The sequence below is a fragment of the Bactrocera oleae genome, chromosome 3 (assembly GCF_042242935.1).
Source record: "Bactrocera oleae isolate idBacOlea1 chromosome 3, idBacOlea1, whole genome shotgun sequence".
NCBI lineage: Eukaryota > Metazoa > Arthropoda > Insecta > Diptera > Tephritidae > Bactrocera > Bactrocera oleae.
In genome coordinates, this window is record NC_091537.1 from 31,517,961 (window position 1) to 31,543,970 (window position 26,010).

The 26,010-nt window shown below is 37.5% G+C and overlaps 5 protein-coding genes across 5 annotated transcripts; 1 reads left to right on the forward strand and 4 right to left on the reverse strand.

Annotated features, from left to right (window-relative positions):
* Nucleotides 1-75: 75 nt before the first annotated feature.
* On the reverse strand, nucleotides 76-1,539 carry LOC118683201 (uncharacterized). The gene has a single exon (XM_036375387.2). The coding sequence runs from the start codon at nucleotides 1,537-1,539 to the stop codon at nucleotides 76-78; it is 1,464 nt and encodes a 487-aa protein (XP_036231280.2).
* An 83-nt stretch (nucleotides 1,540-1,622) lies between these two features.
* On the reverse strand, nucleotides 1,623-2,351 carry LOC138856019 (uncharacterized). The gene has a single exon (XM_070106469.1). It carries the CDS (start codon nucleotides 2,349-2,351, stop codon nucleotides 1,623-1,625), a length of 729 nt encoding a protein of 242 aa, XP_069962570.1.
* A 2,263-nt stretch (nucleotides 2,352-4,614) lies between these two features.
* Nucleotides 4,615-5,240, forward strand: Dpy-30L1 (Dpy-30-like 1). The gene has a single exon (XM_014244365.3). The coding sequence runs from the start codon at nucleotides 4,756-4,758 to the stop codon at nucleotides 5,053-5,055; it is 300 nt and encodes a 99-aa protein (XP_014099840.1). The 5' UTR covers nucleotides 4,615-4,755; the 3' UTR covers nucleotides 5,056-5,240.
* LOC106624612 (nonsense-mediated mRNA decay factor SMG8) lies at nucleotides 5,208-9,024 on the reverse strand. The gene is made up of 14 exons (XM_014244363.3): nucleotides 8,762-9,024; nucleotides 8,564-8,702; nucleotides 8,228-8,502; nucleotides 8,039-8,169; nucleotides 7,888-7,981; nucleotides 7,656-7,830; nucleotides 7,426-7,599; nucleotides 7,259-7,360; nucleotides 7,144-7,190; nucleotides 6,975-7,074; nucleotides 6,534-6,904; nucleotides 5,798-6,450; nucleotides 5,588-5,742; nucleotides 5,208-5,531 (listed from the first exon to the last, which is right to left on the reverse strand). The coding sequence occupies exons 1-14, from the start codon at nucleotides 8,809-8,811 to the stop codon at nucleotides 5,313-5,315; spliced, it is 2,685 nt and encodes an 894-aa protein (XP_014099838.2). The 5' UTR covers nucleotides 8,812-9,024; the 3' UTR covers nucleotides 5,208-5,312.
* A 14,129-nt stretch (nucleotides 9,025-23,153) lies between these two features.
* On the reverse strand, nucleotides 23,154-23,774 carry LOC138856020 (uncharacterized). Its single transcript, XM_070106470.1, has one exon. It carries the CDS (start codon nucleotides 23,772-23,774, stop codon nucleotides 23,154-23,156), a length of 621 nt encoding a protein of 206 aa, XP_069962571.1.
* Nucleotides 23,775-26,010: the final 2,236 nt, after the last annotated feature.

A 26,010-nucleotide genomic window follows, 5' to 3' on the forward strand; every position in this document is an offset into this window, starting at 1 on the left:
TGGAAGATGACAAACCTGAACTAGACGTAAATTGTCGAATTTCATTTGCAAAATGTTCCTCTTGCTCTAAACGGATTATAGTGTATAATGCTTCTCCTGAGCAACGATCACCGGTTGACGAAAGTGTCGACGCCTTCCTAACCAGCGCAGTATAATGGCCAATGTACCCAACAATCGAGTGATACTACTGAACCGTTCAGTTAACAAAATAGCGTGTCCGTTTGGACGACGAGTATACATCGGAATGAGTACAATAAATTTGGTTGTATTTCGGTTTTCGGCGAGAAAGACATTTGACTCATCCTTGCTGAGAGGAACATCACTACTGTCCCCATACATCATCTCTGCCTCCTTAGGTCCATGCCACCAAAGGGGATGTACTAATAGCTCGGCGGGTGTGATACCTCTACTGGCACAATCAGCTGGGTTATGAGCCGAACGAATGTGATGCCATCGGGCGGGGGATGTCAGCTCCTGTATTCTACGAACCCGATTTGATATAAATGGTTTAAGTGTTGCTGGATCCTTCCTGAGCCAACGCAATACGATTGCTGAGTCCGACCACAGATAGTAGGGAACGTCAACTAATCCCAAAGAATCTCGCACGTTCTGGAATGTCTCGGCAAGAAGCAGCGCTGGCGCAAGTTCCAGGCGTGGAATGGTAGCGATTTTAAGTGGTGCCACCTTGGTACGTGCCGTTAGAAGTGTGAAACGCATCGAACCGTTTGTGTTCGACGTCTTCGCGTAAATAACTGCTGCATAAGCATGTGAGCTGGCATCGCAAAACCCATGAAATGATATCTGAACGCGTGAAATCATTCCCATCCACTGTTCGATACGAATTTGATTGAGCTCCGGAAGCTGTGACCGATACTTCAGCCATTCGCGGCAAAGATCATCAGGTAATGGTGAGTCCGAGGATAGACCCGCAGACCATAGTCGCTGAATGAATATTTTTCCTGTTACGATAACAGGCGATAAGAATCCAGTAGGATCGAAGAGTCGTGCCACCTCGCTGAGTACACGGCGCTTCGTTGGAATTTCTACTCTTTGACATAAATCGACGCGAAAGAATAACTGATCCTCCAGTGCGTCCCATCTTAAGCCCAAAACGGAAGCCTCACCAGCATGGAAGACATAATTAGAAAGTGACGGCTCATTAGATAAACGAATCATTACCTGACTATCGTTCGAGCTCCATTTTCTTAGAGTGAACTGTCCCGCAGATAAGACGGCGTCCACGTTCTTAGCCAGCTTCACTGCTTCGGTAACGCTTTCACAACTCGTTAAGAAGTCGTCAACATAAAACGAGGTTAATATCGCAGCTCGACCCAGCGTCCCTTGTTGTCTTTCGGGAACCACAGCTGAATTATCATAAGCACATTGTTGTAGGGCTCGCACTGCATTGTAAGGACTGCATGCCATGCCATATGTGATGGTCTTCAGGCGATACACCTGGATCTCGTCTGCAGGAGTCTCTCGCCATATAATTCGTTGATAGTCGCGATGTTCAGATGCAACCAATACTTGCCTGAACATCTTCTCTATGTCCGCAGTTATCGCCACTCGATAGCGCCGAAAACGTAAAAGTATACTACTCAGCGAATCCTGTAGGGTCGGACCTACCAGTTGATTCCAGTGCTGGTAGGTGCCGAAGCGTTGAACACCACGCGGAATTTCGTTGTGACCGCATGATGAGGAATGTAGTAGCAATTGGTATGATCATAAGGTGGTTGTACTAGTTCCATGTGTCCGAGTGCTGCATACTCCCTCATAAATGAAATGTAGTTTTCCCTAAGGACTGGATCCGCAACCATGCGACGCTCCAGTCTATGAAATTGCCGTAATGCCAGTGCGTAAGAGTCACCTAGTTCCGTTGCCTTTCGTCGCAAAGGTAAGTGTACGATATAACGGCCGTCTAAGGTACGGCTATGAGTGGTCTCGAAGATCTGCGCACATTCATTCTCTGGCAGATCCTCAACCACTGCTATTTCCTCCATTTGCCAAAATTTGGACACCAGTTCCTCCAACCGGTGGTCCTCCCTGTCTAGCGAAGTGGTTAGGGTGAGCAATGATTCCTTTGCAGGAAGGGTCACTGCTGTTGGGCCAAACACCACCCATCCAAAGCGGGTACGCTGGGCAAAAGGTTCGTCTGGTCCTCCACCGATGACTTTACCTTCAATGAGTCGCCCCCACACGTCCGCGCCGATCAGAACGTCGATAGTTCCAGGCGTACCGAAACGGTTGTCCGCCAAATCTATGTCTCCCAAATATGGCCATTGGTTTATGTCAATCTTCACTGCTGGAGTTGGAGAAGTAATGAACGATAAAACCAAAGCATCAATTCGCATTTCAAAGTTAGTTGTTGTTGATCTCAGAGTGAACGTAACGCTGCCTTTCACTCGAGTATTGATGGTAGCACCTACGCCTTCTACGCTCACATCACATTTCCGTCGATATAGCTGCAAACAATTCGCTAGACGATCCGTCACAAAGCTAACCTGTGATCCGGGATCGCATAGAACTCGTGCCACTCGCTGCACCGATGCTTCTCCAACGGCATATACACGCGCTGTTGCTAAAAGGGTTATCGGCTTTGGATTGGCAGCGAGGGGTCTCGCAGGTGCGGCTAGTCATGCCGTTGTGGTTGTCGGCACCTCCGCAGGTACCTCATTGCCTGCGGCTGCCGTAGTCGTAGAAGCAAACGTTGACGTGTTGATGGACTTGTTTCGGCATAGGATCGTGTTATGCTTACGTCCACAATTTCGACAGCTACTAGATGGACACTGTCGATAAGAATGACCTGTACGTAAACAGTTGTAACACATCTGCATTTTCTTAAGGGCTTCAAATCGCTGCTCGATACTAAGAGCCAATAATGTAGGACACCTGGCGATTCGATGCGCTAACCCGCAATGAGCACACAGAGCTGCCTCCGTGGTAGCCACATGGGCACTCACTGGTCGTTGCTGACGGGAAACCATTAATGAGACCGGTGGTTCAGTAACAAGGCTATGAGCACGTCTCTCTAGAAATTTCAATAGGTCTTCTAACTATGGAATTTCTGTAGTGGAGCACCTCATATACCAATCTCTCTTAGTTACCGATGGAAGCTTTGCCACCACTATTGGTACAGCTAACGCATCCCACTGAGATATGGGGGTATCCATCACACGCAATGCACGCAGCGACTCATGAACCGTGTCCACAATAGCAAATAACGATTGTGATGACTCATGGGTAGCTGTTTTAAGGTTAAGAAAACGCGATACGTGTATTTCCGCTAGCTGCTTTTTATTGTCATAGCGGTCCTTTAGAGCTTTCCACACCTCTTGATAGCCACCCGAGTATATTCCCCCAATTAACGGAACAGTAGCCGCATTGACTGCCTGACGAAGTTTTCCCAATTTGAACGCTTCTGGGTATGCCGAATTATGTACCAGTGTTTCAAAGGCATCTTCGAACGCTAATCATTTACACATGTCTACATCAAATAACGGGATAGCTAACGGGTCCAATTTGAGATCCACCAAATGGCCATCCAGATATGTTGTGGGACAATTGTGCGCTCCGTCAGCGACATTAGATTCAACCCTTGACGATGCGATGAGACGATTCAGTCTACTGCATGCCGCAGTATACAGCTCCTCTACTGATTCCAAAAGTGCATCATGTGACCCAATATCGAAGGACGTAGCTCCTCCTACCAGACGATTATGGTTCTCCATGAAGCGCTCAAAGTGTGATTCAAGCGACTTGAGCTCTTGTTGAAAATGAAACACATCACGACCTTCCGAGACACGTGCATGTATGCGCTTTATTGCTTTTACCGCCGATGAACGCCAATTGAGCTCCGCCATGAAACCAGACCACCGCAATTACAAAATGAAATTAAAATATTTGTCCTCACAGGAGGCACTAAAATGTTAAATAATTAAATTACCAGCGGGTAGAGTTCTCAATGCTTTATTGGGATTTTAACGATTGTGACCGGTTGGCTTGACACCAAACCAGAGACGAATACAATCAGCACCAAGTGACAATCAGAGAAGAGAGTCGTACACACAAGTCCTCTGACATTTATAGGAGTTCAACGGAATTTAAAATACCGTAACTTTAAGTATGCGTAAACAAACATAATTATAAAGACAAATGAATGATAAAAGAGAGATGACGAATATAAAGCTTAGATAAGACAGTATTGCCAGATTAGAGTTGGCATTATCAGAAAATTATCTTAAACTAATGTAAATAATCCTAAACAGATACTTTTAAATACGAAAATTGTCTTTTGTCTCAAAAAATTGGAGAGTATAAGCTTTAAAAAGGAAACTTCTGAATTACTGGTGTAGTTACAAAAAGCTGGAGGCATTGCCAGTCTCTATGGAAATGGAGGTAAATTGGGTATAAAAAAAATACAAATTAAATTAATTGTATTGTATTAATTCATATAGAAGCTTTATTTATAGCCATCTTTTTTATTTTATGTGTTTATTCATATGAACTACCAATATTTCAATTCTTTTTCGACTTGGACTAAATCAATTGTGTGCCTGGTTACTTTATATAATATCGTATCAAAAATAACTTATCTATTGTGAACTTTTACGTTTTGGCGTTTTTGACATTTCTCATTGGTTTTTGCATCAAAACTAATAAAAATAATCTGAAAACCATATTCAATTCTAATAAACAGCAATATTTGATCGCAAGTAACAACTTAGTTAATAATATTAAATTTACGCGATTGTAGTTATGGAAAAAAATGAGAGATCAACAACCCCGCAACCTGCTGCAGATCTTCAGACTCCAGGTGATGTTTCCTCCACTGCAACCAATCAACAGTCAGCAGCGCAACCTCAATGTAAAAGGCCACGTCCCGATCTGAGTTCACTACCCACTCGCCAGTATTTAGATCAAACAGTAGCGCCGATATTATTACACGGATTACAGACGTTAGCGCGAGAACGACCAGCAGATCCTATCAGTTTTTTAGCGGCATATCTGCTGAAAAACAAAAACCGTTGCGAAGAATCGATACCAGAAAACATTTAAGTAATGTAAATGAAAGATATCACAACTAAATGTCTCCAATGAATTAAGGTGACACTCACCTTAATAAGTAAAAATTCGTAGTTTGATATGAATTTCAATTTTTGTAACTATGTATGTGCTGGATTACCTCAATAACTTTGAAGCGCCAACAATTTAAATCTGACAATTGTATTTCTCTTGTATTTTATAAAATAACTGGCTTTCCCTAATAAAAATATTTTGTTTAAATGTAAATTAAAAAAAACATATTTTGTATCTCAGTCATCTAATTCCGTTTCACTGACTCCAAACATACCGGCCAATAGGCATCCGTAATTTAGAGCGTTTGTAGTTGTTATTTCACTTGGAGGAGTTATGGGTCCTTCGTCTCCTTGATATATGTATGGAAGACGTAGAATCCAATAGGCGCTTTGAGTTAGCTTTGGCGGATTTGGCAAACCCATACTGAATATGTATTCTCGTTCACCAGTTCGCAACTTATAATGTAAAAATGGTACTAATTAAAATCACAATTCAATTAGTTTAAATATACCTTTGGGTCTAGAATAACATTCACAGGTGCCTTTGGTGTAACCACGTGAACACGCATCAATTGTGCCACATCTGCTTTATGTGATCGACAAGGACAAGGAAAATATAGGGGCATATTATTATAGACCACTTTACTTCCACTGTCGCGTAATATGCCTACCATAAAGAGAACATAAGATAGAAATTTTATAAATGATCGGTTTTTACTTACCTGAACCTCCACGTAAAATCTTGTCCGCCGAACTCATCATAAATCTATGTCCACGGGGGCACTCATACTCACATCCAACAAATATCTTCAAAATGTGTACTTCGCCCATTTTTCGAATACGGGTTTTTTCATATGCCCAAGATGCTGAATGCTCCAGGCGCACATGCACATCCCACGGAAGCAAAAAATTGGCGCCCGAAAGAAATCCACTTTGAAAGTGCTCCAATAATCCTGTGTTGTGACTATAAACGGAACTAGGACCTACACAAACTAGCGACCAGCTAGGAAAACGCGGAAGTAAACCTGGGGGAGATTCAGTATGAACCATGCCTGGTAAATATTCTGTGGTGGATGGTTGCCGGTAAATACTACGTTCCTTGTCCTCAGCTTTTTGTGTACTTTTATCTTTTATTTGTATTATCAATTCATTTAGCGACTCATCTGAGCTTGGTATATCAGCATCAACACCGATTTTATTCAGTTCATCAGTGGAAACTAAGCTGAGATTGGTATGTGTGCCCTGTGATGCAGTAAGCGGCTGGGAACACTCATCTGAGGCCACGGATTTAGGAGAGCGTAAATCATGATGCTGAACTAAATCGATTGAGTCCTGTATCGATAGTTTGGGGAAGGCGATTTCGAATTCTGCAGCCCTGTATCAATTAATTTAATAAAAATTAGCAATCATTAACTCAAATTTGTTTGCAAATCTATGCACCACTTTAATGTTACTAACCTATAATCATTAATAGAAGGTTCAAACACAGGAAAATGCACTTTTTTCACTTTAGCACATAAATTACAATTATTTGCCATATATTGATAAAATTCATAATTAGCATGCCTTATGGTATAGGGATCTTCACGTCTGCCTTGCGTTCTACCGCAATTACAGGTTGATATGAATACATGTGCACTACTGTGCTCTGAAAGTTCCTTAACAATGTGTTTGGGTAGTATGCAGAGATTTCCGCGTAAACTGAGAACTTCACATTGTTGTTTACCATTTCGCCAATATCGTTCGCACATTTCCCGAAGTTTATTTTCGTTTACAGCGGTTTGAGTACCTCGCGCATACTTCATATATAATGTGACTGCTTCATCAACCTTGACAAATTACAATTTCAACTATAATAAATACAATGATAAACATTTGGTGAAAATATTGATAATTTACCAATTTTTTATGTACTGTATTGCTATAGTGTGTCAATGCGGGGTTGTTGTACATAGCAAACGCTTTCTGTAAGCCCATATCACAACAAGCATTAAAGAATCTGAAAAGTTTTAAAATATTGCATTAATTTAATTCATAGTCGATTTAATTTTAAATTATTGATACTTACTCATCATCTATGTCCATTATTTTATTGAAATTTTCCAAATATGATTTCTGAAATAAAATATAAATAGCCATTATCAATTTTGTTCCACTGAATATGTTGAAAACCTTTTAGTTACATAATCTAAATCGTTAGCCTCGAATTTCGGATTATCCGGATTTTCGATGAAAATTTTATGCAGCATTTTGAAAGTGTCGTACCACTCTTTAGTTGAGAGTATCTATAAAAAAACAATGAAAACAAAATAATTTTCCTTTTAAGAAAATATAATGCATTTTTACGTACCACAAAATGATTCTTGCCTTTAAATTTAGTGGAGCTATCATCAAACCCCATTTCAAGTGCCTCATCGACATGATCCATCAGCAAATCCATAAAGTTACGTTTTTTTCGAAGGATTTCATTAGCCGATGAATGCTTATGTTCTGCATTACATTGTGTTAATGGTTTTCCAAATCCCTATCAGTAAAATATGTATAGCAATGAAGAATATCAACATTCGAAAATTTTTATACTTTGAATGGTCTCAAATTTTCAAGATCATCTTCGTCATCTTCTTTGAAATTAGATTTTTGTAAGAAGGTTTGTAAAAGCGATATTGACTTTATCAAGGGATCTCTGCGCATCAATGAATCGGTGTTATAATATACAAACCGCTTATTGCTCGGAATAGAAAAAAGTGACATCGCGCTGCAGGTTAAAAACTTTTTGACAAAAGTTGTAATTATATTGTGTGAAAAAAAAAACCTGTTGTTGGTAATGATAAATTCATTACGCAGCATCTTGTAAATACTATCCTCCACTTCAAATTCCAATTTAGATATGCATTCAGTTGTTTTTTCTACAAAATAACATGAAATTACTTTTCACGTTGTTCTCCATTATTTTCTTAAATTACCATAACCATCCGGGTAGTTTTCAAAGATAAATAGTATACGTGGTGTACATAGACGGGCGGATTTGCCTAAAAATGTACCTGTGCTCGAGTTTTTAACGAGTTTCGGTAAGAATTTTAATACGTATTTGTCTCTATTTTTAAATAATTAAATTTAGTCAGAAAATATTTCAAATGTTGTTTATTTCATACCTTATAATTTTTAAAGCTCTGAAAATCGACAACAATGACGCATCGAAAGTGACACTTAACTCAACAAAGACTATTAAGTGACAAACCTGTGTTGCAAAAAGCAGCATCCGTGCAAAACGATTACGCACGCGTTGATTAAATAATAAAAAATGTCCATACGTATTACGAGTTAAATCATTCTCAAGCATTTCCTGCATACATGCTGTGTCAAATGTTGTTTCAAAGTGTAAAAAGAGCATTGACTTCTTACAATTATAATAGAAGTGAATGGTGCCCTTAATACAACAAATTGATTAATACGTTAAATAGATTTAGATGATTGTGGTTGCAGTTTACCTCTTGCGGTTCATGTTCCAACATACTAGGATCACTGTCCAATACGCCTAGCGATACCATTTTATTGCAATCCGAAAATGCGGACTTTCCTATTACACCAACCACAACCAATTTTTCATCGTTTGGGAAAAGGTCTTCGCTAGAAATATTTTTTATATTTTATGATAACAATGATGACTTATAAAAGCATTTACTTACACCGAGCCCGTAGGAATACCAGGAAATTTCCAATTTTGGTATTCAGGCATTTCCACTTTATCCTTGATTTCCACTATGTTACAATTAACTATTAAATTAATTTACGTTTAAGAGTCACGAAAGTGCCAATTCACAGTTCTTTCGCCCCCTCTGAGGCGTACGTTCCATTGTATAAATTTACAAGTAACCAACTTAAGATTTTCATTAATACACACGCAAAAATATCCCACTTGGTACGGCTTGCCTCGAAAATTCTACTACTAGAATCACACTTGGTACGGTTACCTACTTATACTCTACTACTAAAGTCACTCTTGGTACGGGTTGTCAACCAATATTCTGCTACTAAAATGTCCAAATGACACAAATCTGCTATAGTGTGTTGCCGTGTAATGTTTTAAAATGTATAACTTTAAGAATGTTTTTATTACATATTCAAATATTTTTCGGTTGTTTTAATTCCTAAAGATTAAATATTTATTGAAATTAAATGTTCCCAATTTTATCAAATATATTATTGTGTAACGGTGATTTAGAATATTTTGTAGCTTATACAATGGTATGTTCACAATAAAGCCAACATGGCCGCCTCTGGGGAGTTAGGATGACGCGGGGTTAAAACAAGTTGCGCATAACAAAAAAACGCCGTAAAAATTATCTATAAACATTTTAATTTTTGGTTATAGAATGATGTGTGTTGCTGTTAACAAAATATGATATTATACCATGTTGAGATAGGTAAATATGCGGCATATTTTTAAGCTTTTTAATTAATGGACAAACTGAAAATGTTATTTAACTATGAGTGGATGGGAAGAAATATTTATTGTAAGAGAATTCGATATAATAAGTCATAATAATTCATATAATCAATAAAGCAAAACGTATCATTTGAACAATAAAACAAAATTAATCATTTTAGATACATCAAGAAATAGTTTCCGAGCCGATGTTTTCTCCAATTTAGGTATAGATTTATTTAATCACAAATTTTATTTACGTTTTATATATCAGCATTTAGCGATGACAACATATGTTTGTACATAAAATATTAGCATATTATTATATAGTTCTAAGTTTAGTTTTAAAATATATAGACTTCTAAAATAAATTATTTATTGAAGTTGCAATCGTTTCTTTATAGCATAAAATACGGTAGGCAAACCGTACATGTACATATGTACAATATTTTATTATAACTCTTTACATAAGCAATTAAAATATTATTATATAGTTCTAAGTTTAGTTTTTGAATATATAGACGTCTTTAATAAACAATTTGTTGAAGCTCCAATATCTTAAGAGTATAAAATACGGTAGATATCTCCTTTCCTAAAAAGTAGTTTAAAACTACCTTCCGCAACACTGTTACGTAATGCTCAGCATGGACGGACTTATTTTTACAAAGGTGAGTTGTTTTTGAGTATTGTTTTTAATATAATTATTATTTTTGCATAAATTTATAAAACTTGTCCAAAAAGTTCATTGAATAAGAATTGCATCTTTCATTTTTCTGTGGTGAATGTTTATTAATTTACCACAGTTTAAAATAGCCATAAATATATATTTTAATTATTCTGGAATTTGCCAGTAATAGTCGCTCTTTTAAAAATCTTTATTAAACTAAATTAATTTAATTTTGAAAAAATACAAAAGTTTTACATACATATAATCAACTTTTTCATTAATTAAAAGAAAATAGAAATATGTAACCATTTTCCGGTCAAAAGTCGGCCATCTTGGCTGTCGATAAAAACTCAACCCTAGGCGGACTTGACGTTTCTCCATGGACACCTTTCAGCTGTGCTTTGTTACCATCGATCAGCTGATAGTTTCTCTACTCCCCCTTTAGGATGCTCTTGTTTACAACAGTGTACTACAGCTGAGGAAGTTCTGATATTCACAATAGAAAACTTTCGCATGTATACCTGTCTTCTAATTACAATTTTATTACAAACTACCTGCCCAGGCGAACCATGGTGTAAGGTAGTTGAGAAAGTCCCATTCACAGTAGTTTCGCCACCTCTGAGGTGTACGTTCATGATAAAACCAACATGGCGGCCATGGTGAGTTAGGGTTAAAACGGGTTGCGCATAGCAGAAAACGCCTTAATAATTATTTATGAATATATTAATTTTGGTTATTAATTGATGTTTAATGCTAACAATATATGATATTATACCATGTTGATATAGGTAAATATGCGGCATATTTTTAAGCATTTTAATTAACTTATTAATTGACAAACTGAAAATTTAATTTAACTAAGAGTGGGCGGGAAGAAATAACTATCTTTATGAAACTTGGTACACATGTTTCTTGGTACTGCAAGACGGTTGGTATTGAAGATGGGCGTAATCGGACCACTGCCACGCCCACAAAACGCCTTTAATCAAAAACAAATAAATTGCCATAACTAAGCTCCGCAATAAGATACAAGACTGATATTTGGTACACGGGTTCACATTAGGGAGGGACATCTGCAGTTACAATTTTTTTTTTAAACTGGGCGTGGCCCCGCCCCTAAAAGGTTTAATGTGCATATCTCCTAAACTGCTAAAACGATAAAGACAAAATTCACTGGAAGCAAATATTTTTAGCACCTCTACCTACAGTGTGAAAATAGCGATAAACCAAGCACTAAACAAGCCAGACACATTAAATTTTATCTCTGGGATGGTATAAGATGATTTTATAGGAACCACGTTCAAAATTTAATAGTGGGCTTGGCACCGCCCACTTTTAGGTGAAACCCCATATCTTGGTTTCTGCTTAACCGAATTCAACCAAATACATAGATAGATTAATTTTGAGGTATGCACCGCGACCAATGCTCTATTGTGCGAACTACATACCGGTATAACCATCATTTTAAATTTCATCTGATTTTTTCACTTTCCAGTATGCAAATCAAGCAACAATAATTATATCGGGGTAAAACTTTGCGTGAATAATACGTTTAAAGTATGCCACCTTTTGACCAAAAATTATCTAAATTGAACCAAAACTGTTCAAGCCCCTAGGTACTGAATATGTGGACCCCAGTGTCTATAGTTGACTTTTTACTGAAAATATCGGTCAACATAGAACAAGGCGGCAAGATCCACAAAGAAGTTCAAAACGAGTATACCATTTGACTTTGCGGGAGTATAAAATGTTCGGTTACATCCGAACTTAGCCCTTCCTTACTTGTTAACGTTTTATAATTTCATTTATTAATATTTAATTATATTTTTTCAGCATTTAACGGTGGATATATGTACAATATTTTATTACAACTCTTGACATAAAAGCTTACCATATTATTATATAGTTTTTAGTTTAGTTTTTAAATATATTTATAAACTTCTAAAATAAGTTATTTGTTGAAGTTGCAATATCTTTATGGTATAAAATACGGTAGGCATACCAGGTAGCTGTCTCTGTATTTCAGCATGTAGCGATTAGCAGTTAGTATTATTTTCTATAATATGAATTAAAAGAATTTTCTCAGGGTTTTTGTATTCATTTCAACAAAAACAAAAATAATAGAATAAAAAATGAGGTACAATTCAGGAACAACAATAATAATAAGCAAAACAATGTACCAATTAATAAATAATATTTTCAAAATATTCTTAACCACCCACAGCGATATCTATATATATATAAAACAAAGTCGGGTTTGTTACAACACTTTTATTTAGGCTTTGATGAACGTAATACAATGATACAAAATGAATATGAACATAGATAGATAGATAAAAGGGGGAAACTTTAGTATACCATCCCACGATTTCAGGGTGAGGAGGGGTATGGTTGGATAGAGGAGATTATCCAGATCACGAATATATATAACTACTGCAGCCGGAAACTTATAGTATTCGAGATATTTGCATTTTAAGTTGAAAATTTCACAAATTTTATCTTACAATTTCTCGATTTATGGTTAACTTTTCTTTTATATTATGCACCTATTAATAGGTGAGATGGGCTTGCCCATATTAAATGTGCTGGACTGATAGGTAGAATCTTAGATTCTATTCTCAACTGTAAGGGATTGCGTTGGTCCTGTTTAAATTGTAGATCTATTGAAATCGATCTATTTAAAGTTTATAGGGAGACACGTAATGGCTTTAACGAAATCGGTCGACATCTTGTAACCCTCACTGAATAATTTAGGCACTACGGAAAATTGTTCAAATCTTTTAAGTGCCTGAATGATTCTCATGAATCCTCCAAAACTGCTCCTAAGCGTAAACGTCCTTCCGATGAAGTAACCTTTAGTTCGTCTGTACAGAATTCCAGAGGCTCCCCCTAATAATTTAGTAACATCTATTAAAAATTTGGTAGTTATTCCACCTAAAAAGTCTATATTTATTTCTAGACTTGCCAAAGATACCTTGGTGGAGGACATTAAGTTTTAAATTTCGTCACGTTTAAAAATTGATGATATCAATATCCGTAAATTTTACTTCAATTATGATGGAAGTATATCATCGCTTAAAATAGACGTATCTCTTGAAACATTCAAAAAGATCTTAGATAGTTCATTCTGGCCACCTGGGGCTTTTGTTCGCGAATTTAAGCCTAAACTTAGAAGTCAAACTGAGGAAAACATCGCTAAATTACCAAAAGCAACCACCGATATAAAAAACTGAGTGGTAAAAATTCGCTAAGCATTTATTATCAAAATGTTAGAGGTCTTAATACAAAATTAACCGACTTGTATTTAAACAGTTTAAATTTTAATTTCCATATAATTGGATTTACAGAAACATGGTTAAAACCTCACATTTTTATACTCTCGCAACCTGTTGCTACAGAGTATAATAGTTTTGTTCACCTAACGGTTGTTTGTATCACCTAAAACTAATCGAGTTAGATATAGGGTTACATATATATAAATGATTAGGATGAAGAGACGAGTTGAAATCCGGGTTACTGTCTGTCCGTCCGTCCGTCTGTCCGTCTGTCCGTCCGTCCGTGCAAGCTGTAACTTGAGTAAAAATTGAGATATCTTTATGAAACTTGGTAGACATGTTTCTTGGTAACGTGAGACGGTTGGTATTGCAGATAGGCGTAATCGGATTACTGCCACGCCCACAAAACGCTATTAATCAAAAACAAATAAATTGCCATAACTAAGCTCCGCAATAACATACAAGACTGTTGTTTGGTACACAGGATCACATTAGGCAGGGGCATCTGCAGTTAAATTTTTTTTTAAGTGGGCGTGGTCCCGCCTCTAATAGGTTTAATGTGCATATCTCCTAAACCGCTAATGCAATAATAACAAAATTCACTGGAAGCAAATGTTTTTAGCACTTCTATTGACGGTGTGAAAATAATTGAAATCGGGTGGCAACTCCGCCCACTCCCCATATAACGGTACTGTTAAAAACTACTAAAAGCGCGATAAATCAAGCACTAAACACGCCAGAGACATTAAATTTTATCTCTGGGATGGTATGAGATGACTTTATAGGAACTGCTTTCAAAATTAGTCAGTGGGCGTGGCACAGCCCACTTTTAGGTGAAAACCCATATCTTGAGATCTGCTTAACCAATTTCAACAAAATTCGGTACATAACGTTATTTTCATATTTCTATGTTATAGTGCGAAAATGGGCGAAATCGGACTACAACCACGCCTATTTCCATATGCATATCACGCAACAATGATTATATCGGGGTAAAACTTTGCGTGAATAATACGTTTAAAGTATGCCACCTTGTGACCAAAAATTGTCTAAATCGAACCAAAACTGTTCAAGCCCCTAAGTACTAAATATGTGGACCCCAGTGCCTATCGTTGACCTTCTACCGAAAATATAAAGCAATCCACAAAGAAATCTCAAAAGAGTATACCATTTGACTTTGCGAGAGTATAAAATGTTCGGTTACATCCGAACTTAGCCCTTCCTTACTTGTTGGTAATAAGATTTTAAATAGCGAATTTCATCTATTTAGATGTGATCGACTGAAGAGAATCGGTGGAGGTGTTCTATTTGCCGTACATTCCTCTATCCCATCTGAAGATGTTCTTGTTCCAGGAACCGACTCATTTAAATTTAAATGTATTAGAGTCTATGTAATAGTTGCTTTATTTATATAACCCTGTCTTATATACCACCCCATTCGGACTTATCTGTATTCATGCAGCATACTTCTTTAATAAATAGTGCTACTTCGATGGCAAATAATGCAGATTCAATAATCGTATTAGGAGATTTCAATTTACCGTGTGCTTCGTGGAAAGCTTTCGATGACTATATCGTACCGATTTGCAATCGGTCATGTTTTCATGATTTTGTCGAAAAAATGTCCGAGTTGGGTCTGAACCAAATTAATTTGATTCCGAATAAATTTGGTAAATGCTTAGATTTAGTATACGTTGATATCTCTTCAAAGTGTTCCGTTATTCATTATAATCCTCTTGTTCTACCAGAGGACTCGTATCATCCTGCTTTGGAAATATCTGTCGAAATCATAAGCAATGTATGCGATAATAATTATCAAACTTCGTGCTTCTGTACCCGGTTCAACTTTGCAAAAGCTAATTTTAAAAAGTTAAATACAGAACTTTCTACAATATTATGGCTTAATTATAATGGTGATATTGAATTGAGTGTCTCTCATTTTAATGACATTATTACGAAATTATTTGAAAAGTATGTTCCAATAGTAATTGTTAATGAAAGTAAAAGTAGAAGTCCGTGGTCTTCGAAAGAGTTACATAAATTGAAAAACCGAAAAACTCGAGCCTTTGAACATTTTAAAAAAACCGGTTTACTTGTAGACTATTCTAAATATTCTGTATTGCGTCGACAACATTTTGACCTAAACAAAAAATGTTATAATAATTACTTAAATAAAGTAAAAAAGAATGTTGTAAGTAATCCAAAATCGTTTTATGATTTCGTCAACTCCAAACGCAGGATTTCTAAATTTCCGTCCGCGATGAAATACAAATCTATCATTTCAACTGACAATGTTATTATATCCAATATGTTTGCAGAATTTTTCAGGTCAAACTACTGTAATAATTCTTCCAAAACTTTTTCTTATCAGCACGTGCTGTGTTCGAATACTTTAATTAACGCTCCCAATATTTCTGAAGAAGACGTCCTACTTAAATTAAATGAGTTAAAACCATCTTTTAGTTACGGCCCAGACATGATACCCTCATGCTTCCTAAAAAATAGTGCCAAATATATTTACATGCCTTTGACAAGGATATTTAATTCCTCTATTAAACACGGTATATTTCCTTCAATATGGGAACAGTCATTTATAATTCCTTTGCATAAAAGTGGATTTAGATCCAAAATTGAAAACTATAGAGGTATCGCCAAACTATCAGTTATACCTAAACTTTTTGAAGCTATCATCACTGACCATACAACCTTTTCGATTTCTCCGTTAATTTCCTTATCTCAGCATGGATTTCGTATAGGGAAATCGACGCTAACAAACTTACTGGAATTTGTAAACCATGTATCATTGGGTTTTAGGGAACATAAGCATACGGATGTTATATACACTGACTTTAACAAAGCTTTAGATTAAGTAAATCTCTCATACATAAACTTGATCTGCTGGGCTTTCTGTCAAGATTTCATCAATGGGTAGCTTCTTATCTTTATAATAGAACACAACGAGTGAAATTTGAGGATACTCTTTCAGATACAATTAATGTCTCTTTAGGTGTTCCGCAAGGTAGTCATCTTGGCCCGATCTTGGTTCTTGTTGTTTATTAACGATATCTCTTCAGTAATTTAATTCTTAAAAATTTTATTATACGCTGACGACGTAAAGCTTTTTAAATCATATACTTCAACAGAGGAAAGGTGTCTGTTGCAAACAGACTTAAACAATATGGTTGCATGGTGTGATAGAAATGATTTGCCAGGGAATCTGAATAAATGTAAGATGATGTGCTTTTCTCGTAGATCTGTGCACCCCTCTTCTTATGTGATAAAACACCATATTGTGGAGCAAGTTTTTAACTATGTTGTTCATATTGACACACACAGCCCACTTTTAGGTGAAAACCCATATCTTGAGATCTGCTTAACCAATTTCAACAAAATTCGGTACATAACGTTATTTTCATATTTCTATGTTATAGTGCGAAAATGGGCGAAATCGGACTACAACCACGCCTATTTCCATATGCATATCACGCAACAATGATTATATCGGGGTAAAACTTTGCGTGAATAATACGTTTAAAGTATGCCACCTTGTGACCAAAAATTGTCTAAATCGAACCAAAACTGTTCAAGCCCCTAAGTACTAAATATGTGGACCCCAGTGCCTATCGTTGACCTTCTACCGAAAATATAAAGCAATCCACAAAGAAATCTCAAAAGAGTATACCATTTGACTTTGCGAGAGTATAAAATGTTCGGTTACATCCGAACTTAGCCCTTCCTTACTTGTTGGTAATAAGATTTTAAATAGCGAATTTCATCTATTTAGATGTGATCGACTGAAGAGAATCGGTGGAGGTGTTCTATTTGCCGTACATTCCTCTATCCCATCTGAAGATGTTCTTGTTCCAGGAACCGACTCATTTAAATTTAAATGTATTAGAGTCTATGTAATAGTTGCTTTATTTATATAACCCTGTCTTATATACCACCCCATTCGGACTTATCTGTATTCATGCAGCATACTTCTTTAATAAATAGTGCTACTTCGATGGCAAATAATGCAGATTCAATAATCGTATTAGGAGATTTCAATTTACCGTGTGCTTCGTGGAAAGCTTTCGATGACTATATCGTACCGATTTGCAATCGGTCATGTTTTCATGATTTTGTCGAAAAAATGTCCGAGTTGGGTCTGAACCAAATTAATTTGATTCCGAATAAATTTGGTAAATGCTTAGATTTAGTATACGTTGATATCTCTTCAAAGTGTTCCGTTATTCATTATAATCCTCTTGTTCTACCAGAGGACTCGTATCATCCTGCTTTGGAAATATCTGTCGAAATCATAAGCAATGTATCCGATAATAATTATCAAACTTCGTGCTTCTGTACCCGGTTCAACTTTGCAAAAGCTAATTTTAAAAAGTTAAATACAGAACTTTCTACAATATTATGGCTTAATTATAATGGTGATATTGAATTGAGTGTCTCTCATTTTAATGACATTATTACGAAATTATTTGAAAAGTATGTTCCAATAGTAATTGTTAATGAAAGTAAAAGTAGAAGTCCGTGGTCTTCGAAAGAGTTACATAAATTGAAAAACCGAAAAACTCGAGCCTTTGAACATTTTAAAAAAACCGGTTTACTTGTAGACTATTCTAAATATTCTGTATTGCGTCGACAACATTTTGACCTAAACAAAAAATGTTATAATAATTACTTAAATAAAGTAAAAAAGAATGTTGTAAGTAATCCAAAATCGTTTTATGATTTCGTCAACTCCAAACGCAGGATTTCTAAATTTCCGTCCGCGATGAAATACAAATCTATCATTTCAACTGACAATGTTATTATATCCAATATGTTTGCAGAATTTTTCAGGTCAAACTACTGTAATAATTCTTCCAAAACTTTTTCTTATCAGCACGTGCTGTGTTCGAATACTTTAATTAACGCTCCCAATATTTCTGAAGAAGACGTCCTACTTAAATTAAATGAGTTAAAACCATCTTTTAGTTACGGCCCAGACATGATACCCTCATGCTTCCTAAAAAATAGTGCCAAATATATTTACATGCCTTTGACAAGGATATTTAATTCCTCTATTAAACACGGTATATTTCCTTCAATATGGGAACAGTCATTTATAATTCCTTTGCATAAAAGTGGATTTAGATCCAAAATTGAAAACTATAGAGGTATCGCCAAACTATCAGTTATACCTAAACTTTTTGAAGCTATCATCATTGACCATACAACCTTTTCGATTTCTCCGTTAATTTCCTTATCTCAGCATGGATTTCGTATAGGGAAATCGACGCTAACAAACTTACTGGAATTTGTAAACCATGTATCATTGGGTTTTAGGGAACATAAGCATACGGATGTTATATACACTGACTTTAACAAAGCTTTAGATTAAGTAAATCTCTCATACATAAACTTGATCTGCTGGGCTTTCTGTCAAGATTTCATCAATGGGTAGCTTCTTATCTTTATAATAGAACACAACGAGTGAAATTTGAGGATACTCTTTCAGATACAATTAATGTCTCTTTAGGTGTTCCGCAAGGTAGTCATCTTGGCCCGATCTTGGTTCTTGTTGTTTATTAACGATATCTCTTCAGTAATTTAATTCTTAAAAATTTTATTATACGCTGACGGCGTAAAGCTTTTTAAATCATATACTTCAACAGAGGAAAGGTGTCTGTTGCAAACAGACTTAAACAATATGGTTGCATGGTGTGATAGAAATGATTTGCCAGGGAATCTGAATAAATGTAAGATGATGTGCTTTTCTCGTAGATCTGTGCACCCCTCTTCTTATGTGATAAAACACCATATTGTGGAGCAAGTTTTTAACTATGTTGTTCATATTGACACCATGGTCTTGAAAGCAAAAGCTGTCCTCAGTTTTGTTAAACGTTGGTCTAAAGAATTTAGAGATTCGTATATTACTAAAACACTTTATACAACTTTGGTTAGACCTATATTGGAATATGGCTCTGTTGTATGGAACCCTAACTACCAAATTCATTCTGACAAGTTAGAGTCTGTTCAAAAACAATTTTTACTTTTCGCTTTAGCGCATTTCCGATGGGATTCTAGGGTAAGTCTACCTTCATACTCTAGTCGTTTAAAACTTATTAATCTAACTACACTTTCTAGTCGTAGGGAAATGCTTGGGATAATATTCTTAGTGAAAATTTTGAATGGAACAGTTTGCAGTTCTTTTCTCCTGTCTAAAATTAAATTTAATATCCCGGTTCGCCTTTCGAGGCAGTTTAGACCTTTACTGCTAAAATCCTGTAGATCAAATTTTGAACTAAACGAGCCATTCCGCCGTATATGTCATGATTTTAATTTTCATTCCAGCACATTTGACTTATCTGACTCACTTTTCAAAATTAAAAAGACTTTATTGTTTTCTTTTAATCAATGAAAATGTAACAATTTATTATATTGTAACTATAAATCTTAGCTGTTGAAATTTTTGTTTCTGTAGCTGAGCAGTTTTAGATATCAACACTTAAAAAACTCTCTTGCTTTTTCTGACTCGGCTAATTCCGCACGTATGCGGATTGCGCCCCTCGCGTCGGTTGGGCGGGAGGAGGGTAACTGTTGGGTCACTATTATTATTATTATACACTAACACTTCACTACAATGTTTCTACATATTTATTATATATTAATTAATTAAATATTTGCTTTAAATAAGCATTTTATTTTTACACAATTAGACGCTATGAAGGATCGTTGTGATCCTTGGTCTATTGAGGCTCTAAGTTTGTAGAGTTCTCCTCGATGTTCGATGGAGATGACTGCTGTGGGTAGTAATACCCTATTTTGTATTTCGTTGTGAAGCGTTTGAGTGTTTTGTACCTTTGAGCAACATGGTGTTATTTGGCAATTTTCGGTATTGTGGTTTTCGGGATTTGTAGTTGAAACTAAACCCGTGGTTCTTTTTATACTAATATATGCGCTCTTTTGGGGTGAGCTGGGAAATGTGCTGTAGTGAAGCATTGTGTGATATCTTTTTCGACAGTAGATGAAATTGAATTTGCTTTTACAATTTTTATGAGTATGCGTATGTGACAAGCAATTTGTACATAATCTTTTTGATCTTATAAAATTGTTTCTTTCGTGAATTTTTAATATTTTAAATATCTCGCAAGATTGTAGCTTATGCCCTCTTGTGCATAGTTCGCATGACGTAGGTTTATTTTGTTCGGATGTGAACGATTGCGTTTTGTAAAAGCTTCTGTTTAATTTCTTTTTGCTACTCGCTTGGGGTCTATTGAAGCTTCTTTTTAGGTCGTGTTGTACAATTTTTATTTTTATTAGTTTTTTGTCTACCCTTTCAGCGATTTGGTACTGGGTAGTTAGAAAGTCTTTCATTTGTTGCCACGTGGGGTATTTCTTTCGTGATGAGAGAGATTGCTCCCATAAAGTAACGAGTTTTCTGGTAATGCTGCGGTACATATATTCACTAGAATAGGGTCCTAGCTGTCTGTGGGAATATTTTGTGTCGATAGAACCGACAAACAATTAGAAACAGTGGATTGTAGTCTAACAAATTCCTAACTTGTTTCTTTTTGAATTTTAGGCAAGTTTATTAGTGTCGTTACTTGTTTATTCACCAATATTCTTTCATTTTCATATCTAGATGTTAGAGCTTCCCAAGCCAAATTAAAATTGTCGTCATTTGCTGCGAACTGTTACTATTGCGCCTGCTTGACCTTAGTTTTTTTTATCGGAGGTAATACAATTTTTGCGCTTTTGATAATTTTGGATGGTTGATGTATACGGCAGTGAACATGTCCCGGAAGGACGGCCATTCTTCATAACCTCCATAAAATATTTCTGTGTCACATGCGGGCACCTCGAGATGGATGCCTGAACTTGCCTCTTGACTTTGAATTTGTGGCAGCTCTACTCTCTGATGTGGAGTAGGTGCAATCGCTTTTATTAGCTTTAATTGGTCAGAAATCATAGCTTTTGTTTCTTCGTACTGGTCTAAGCAGTTTTCGTATATTGCGTAAGCCGATGATTTAAAATTGTGTAGTAGATGTGAATCGTCATAATCTACTATGGCGTCATGAACCGTTTGGAGATGAGTCCAAAAATTGTCAATATTTTGTTTTTTTTATTTCCAATAACACAATTAATTTAACAATACTTTTAGTATTAGTATTTTGGTACACCCTAATATACGGACTTGTATGTAGATATTTATGTGCTTGTGCAATTGAGAGCTCGTTGCAGAGATCAATACACTTTGTACATAAGTATGCACGAATTGTTTGTGTGTATGTATGTTTATTTTCTAATGCAATCCTGCTTGATTGTTACAAGGGGTATTGCCGGATAATTACCTATGAGGACTATGAAAATTTTATATAAAATTGTATATACCAATATATGTATACATATGTATGTATGTAAGTATGTTGTTGGTTAAATTCTTTTTTTTGTATTTTGTTTTTGATAATTTTAATTCAGTGAATTCGTTTTCACTTTACTGCTGTTAAATTACTTGCGAATTTAAAGTGTATACTTTTAGAAACTATTTTAAATATTAATTTAATTATTCGCGGTGTAGAGTAACAAGAGATAGGCAAATTCTAGTATGAGTTTATGTAAACATTCGTTCGTATGTTCGCAATACGAAGAGAGAGCGCGAGAAAAGATTTGATAATGTACAGGTATTCTACGTATGCACTTATATGGATGTAAATATGTAATTTGGTTTAGTAAATATTTAAATATGTCGTTTGTATTTATTTTGTTTCTCTTTCTTTGTCCTTAAATTTTTGTTATATGTTTGTGCCTTTGCTTACTTATTTTAGGTAATCCTGCTTACTGTTTTTGTTAAAAATAAGGGGTATTGCAGGAAAATACTTGCAAGTAAATACCTGAATTCTGTTTTTGTTTTTTGTGTTTGTAAAATATGTGTGTTTGAAAACACAAAGGTAAGCTTATAGGCATACAATAATTATTTACATAATATATATTTGGATATATAAATTGTACCAAACTGGTTTTAATGTCAGCGGTATTTCGATTTTTACCGTGATCTATACCAGTTTGATAATCGTTTTTTATATTAGTACAAACGGATTTACATATATAAAATAATATTATAACTGATATAAAAACTGTGCGTTTGTTCCAGTGTCTGTCCTCTTCGGCATCCAGCTGGCTAGCTCCTTAGATAGATAGATAGATAAGGGTAGAGGTTTGCACCTAGGACACAGCGACTCATCTAGCCCCAGCATATTAATGAAATTCAATATACTGCTAGGTGATAGTGAGGCGATGCGATCCCTGTTAGGAAAGTCTCCGACTCCATGTCACAGAACCTGTCCTGCAATGTCCGGTGTAGAACGCGACAAGTAGCCGGAATTTTTTTATCGGGAGATTGATTATGCTTTTAAACCGTCTGAGGTCATAACCCTCCATCAGCAACCTGGCATGGCGCATGCCTTGGAGATGTTGAGAATGTCTCTCCTTGCCTGCTCTTTACGGAGCAGCTCTTTAATGGTATGTGGACCAACCGCTATATACGGTTCTGGTCCTACCATTTTTGTGGAGGCTGCATAGCGGGCCAATTCGTCAGCCAGTTCATTTCCTGCTATACCCCTGTGACCAGGCACTCAGATGAGGTGCACTCTATTGTGGCTTGATAGACTGTTCAGCCGTTCTAGTAGCGATTTGACCTCAAAAACCGAGATCGTTTTTAGTGCCGCCTAACTATCGCTGAGTATGCCGATACTCTTATTGCGATAGTTGCGTCGGAGGTTTATCTCTACACACCGACTTATAGCATATACTTCCGCCTGGAAAATGCTAGGAAAGCTTCCCATTGGAATGAAGAGCTTGGTGCGTGGTCCTGCGACCCCTGCACCAATTCCCTCCGCCGTTTTCGAGCTATCGGTGTACCACTTGATAGTGCTATTCGTTAGCAGGAGGTCCAGCGTGGAATCATTCCATTCCACCTTACTGCCAAAGGTAACTCTGAACTTCCTAGTGAAGCTTACTGCTTTGGTAATGCTGTCCCTTGGAAGAAGGGCTAGTGGCATTTCGTCACTTAGGGCCTTCATCTGTTGGGACGAGATTACCTTCCCTTTGCCAAACCCTTGTGCTGTCATTTGACACAGGGTTTGTTTGGCCGTCTGTTCGATCACTATATGTAACGGTGTGAGCTCCAGCATTACTTCCAGTGCTGCGGTCGGACACGTACGCATCGCGCCCGACGCGCAAATGCAGGCAAGTCGTTGCAGCTTCGATAGTTGAAGTCCCATCGAAGTCTGCGATGCTTTGGAAACCCAAGCCACCGCTCCATATGTTATGATCGGTCTCACAATCATGGTGTACAGCTATCTGATAATCCTCGGGTTGCAGCCCCATGATTTCCCAGCAAGTCGATTGCACACCATGGGTGCTTTCGTAGTTTTTGTTAATGTCAGGTCTACATGTTGCTTCCACCGTAGAGCGGAATCCAGCGTAAGGCCCAGGTACTTGACTGTGTTAGCCCTCTCTAGCTCCGTGCAGTTAAGGGATAGGTTTCTGAGGCTTGGCAGTAACCTGCGCCTGGTAAATGGTATGATTGTAGTCTTTGAGGGGTTGATGTTTAGACCAACCCCACTACACCATCCCTTTGCCAGCCCCAATCCCCTTTGTACAATATCGCAGAGAGTGTCTGCGAACTTACCCCTGGCTAAAATAACAATATCGTCCGCTTATCCCTGACAGCGGATTTCATTGCTAGTTATCAACTCGAGTAGATCGTCCACAACTAGGCTCCACAGTAGGGGGGATAGCACTCCGCCCTGAGGACAGCCTCTTGTTGTGCCAAGACAAATCTTGGTATCGTGGTTTCAGCTATCCTGGTGCGCATTACGGCTTCAATCCATCGGCGGATCTCTTAGGTTAGCTGATACAAAGCAGTATTGGTTGATCTGCCCGCTCTGTAAGTATGTTGGTGTGCGTGCAGTGGTGCAGCCTTCAGCACCTTCGATCTTATTTCGTGATCAATGATCTTTTCCATACTTTTAAGTAGGAAGGAAGTTAGACTTATTGGCCTGAAGGATTTTGCCAATGAGTAATCTTTTCTTCCTACCTTTGGTATGAAGATCACCTTTGCAGTTCGCCAAGGTTCCGGGATATATGCCAGCGCTAGGCTATCCCTCATCCGCCGAACAAGGTGGGGCAGTAGGACCTGCTCCCCCTGTTGCAGAAACGCTGGAAGGATGCCATCCGCACCCGGGGACTTATATTTTTCAAAAGAGCCCCAAGCCCACTTGATGGAGTCTGCAGTGAAGAGCTGTTTTGCAACTGTCCAATCTAAGTGAGATGGCTTTCGTTCGACCATGGGTCGAATCTGGTCTTCTTGAATTTTATCTGGGAAGTGCGCGATTAGAAAAGCCGTGGTTCTTTCCTCTGCGCTGGACGTATAGGTCCCATCCGATCTTTTAATTTCTAGTACTGTGTCCGTCTTACCTCTTGCCAGAGCCTTATGCAGCCTTGCAGCCTCTGGCGTTAAGGAGATGTTTTCACAGAACTTCCTAAAGCTCTTCTGCTTTGCTAACCTAATCTCCTTGTTGTAAGCAGTTAGGCTGCACTTGTAGTTCTGCCAGTACCCGGTACGCTTGGCCTTATTACATAGCTTGTGTACCGTTTTCCGTAGTTCTGAGAGCCTAATTGACCACCAGGAACAGCTGCGGTTGTTGTTAGTCGTTTTTAGGGGGCAGCTGCCAATAAATGCCCCTATAATGGACTGGTTTAGTGCATACAACCTGCTCTCTAGTCCAGAAGCATTAGCACTGCCGTCCAGCTGCCCCCTCCTATTGACATGATATTTCAAGCGTATCCCTAAAAGTGGCCCAGTCCGTGTTTGTGGGGAAACGCCTGGCAGGAAGCTGCCTGACCGCTACCCCTAGTGCGAATCTTATGATACGGTGTTCGGACATGGAGGGTTCCGATGACACTCTCCATTGCCCGATCAGCCCTGTCGTAAGTTCGTTACCAAGGGTGACGTCAAGCACTTCCCTTCTTACACTGGTAATAAAGGTGGGTTCGCACCCCACGTTTTCAATACTTAAATTCCTACTGACTATAAATTCAAGTACAGACTCACCCCGTGTATTGCAGTCCGTGCTGCCCCATTCCATGTGATGGGCGTTGACGTCGCATCCCAGGACGAGGGGCAGGTTATTCCTCCTGCAGTATTCCACAAGGTTGCCGACGGCCTCTGGGGGTGCTGTGGGTGTGTCTTCCGGAAAATAGGCCGCTGCCAGGACGAAGTCCGCTCCTTCGTTGCTTTTAGCCTGCACAGCGACCAGGTCTTGTGTTAGGAACTCTGAAATATAAAAGAAATCAATATCAATATATCTAGTGCCTGGATGAGTCGCAACCTCATCCAACTGCATCTTTTCGATGCAGAGGTTGAGCCTCCACCCTGCATCCTCGACCTTGCTGCTGACTACTCGCCAGGCCGATATACTAAGGCCCTCGTTCTGGTTCTAAATGAGCCCGAGAACAAACTCATACGGTTTACCTGCGCACCTGGAGAAGAACACTATCATGCTATGCATGGGCGGTATG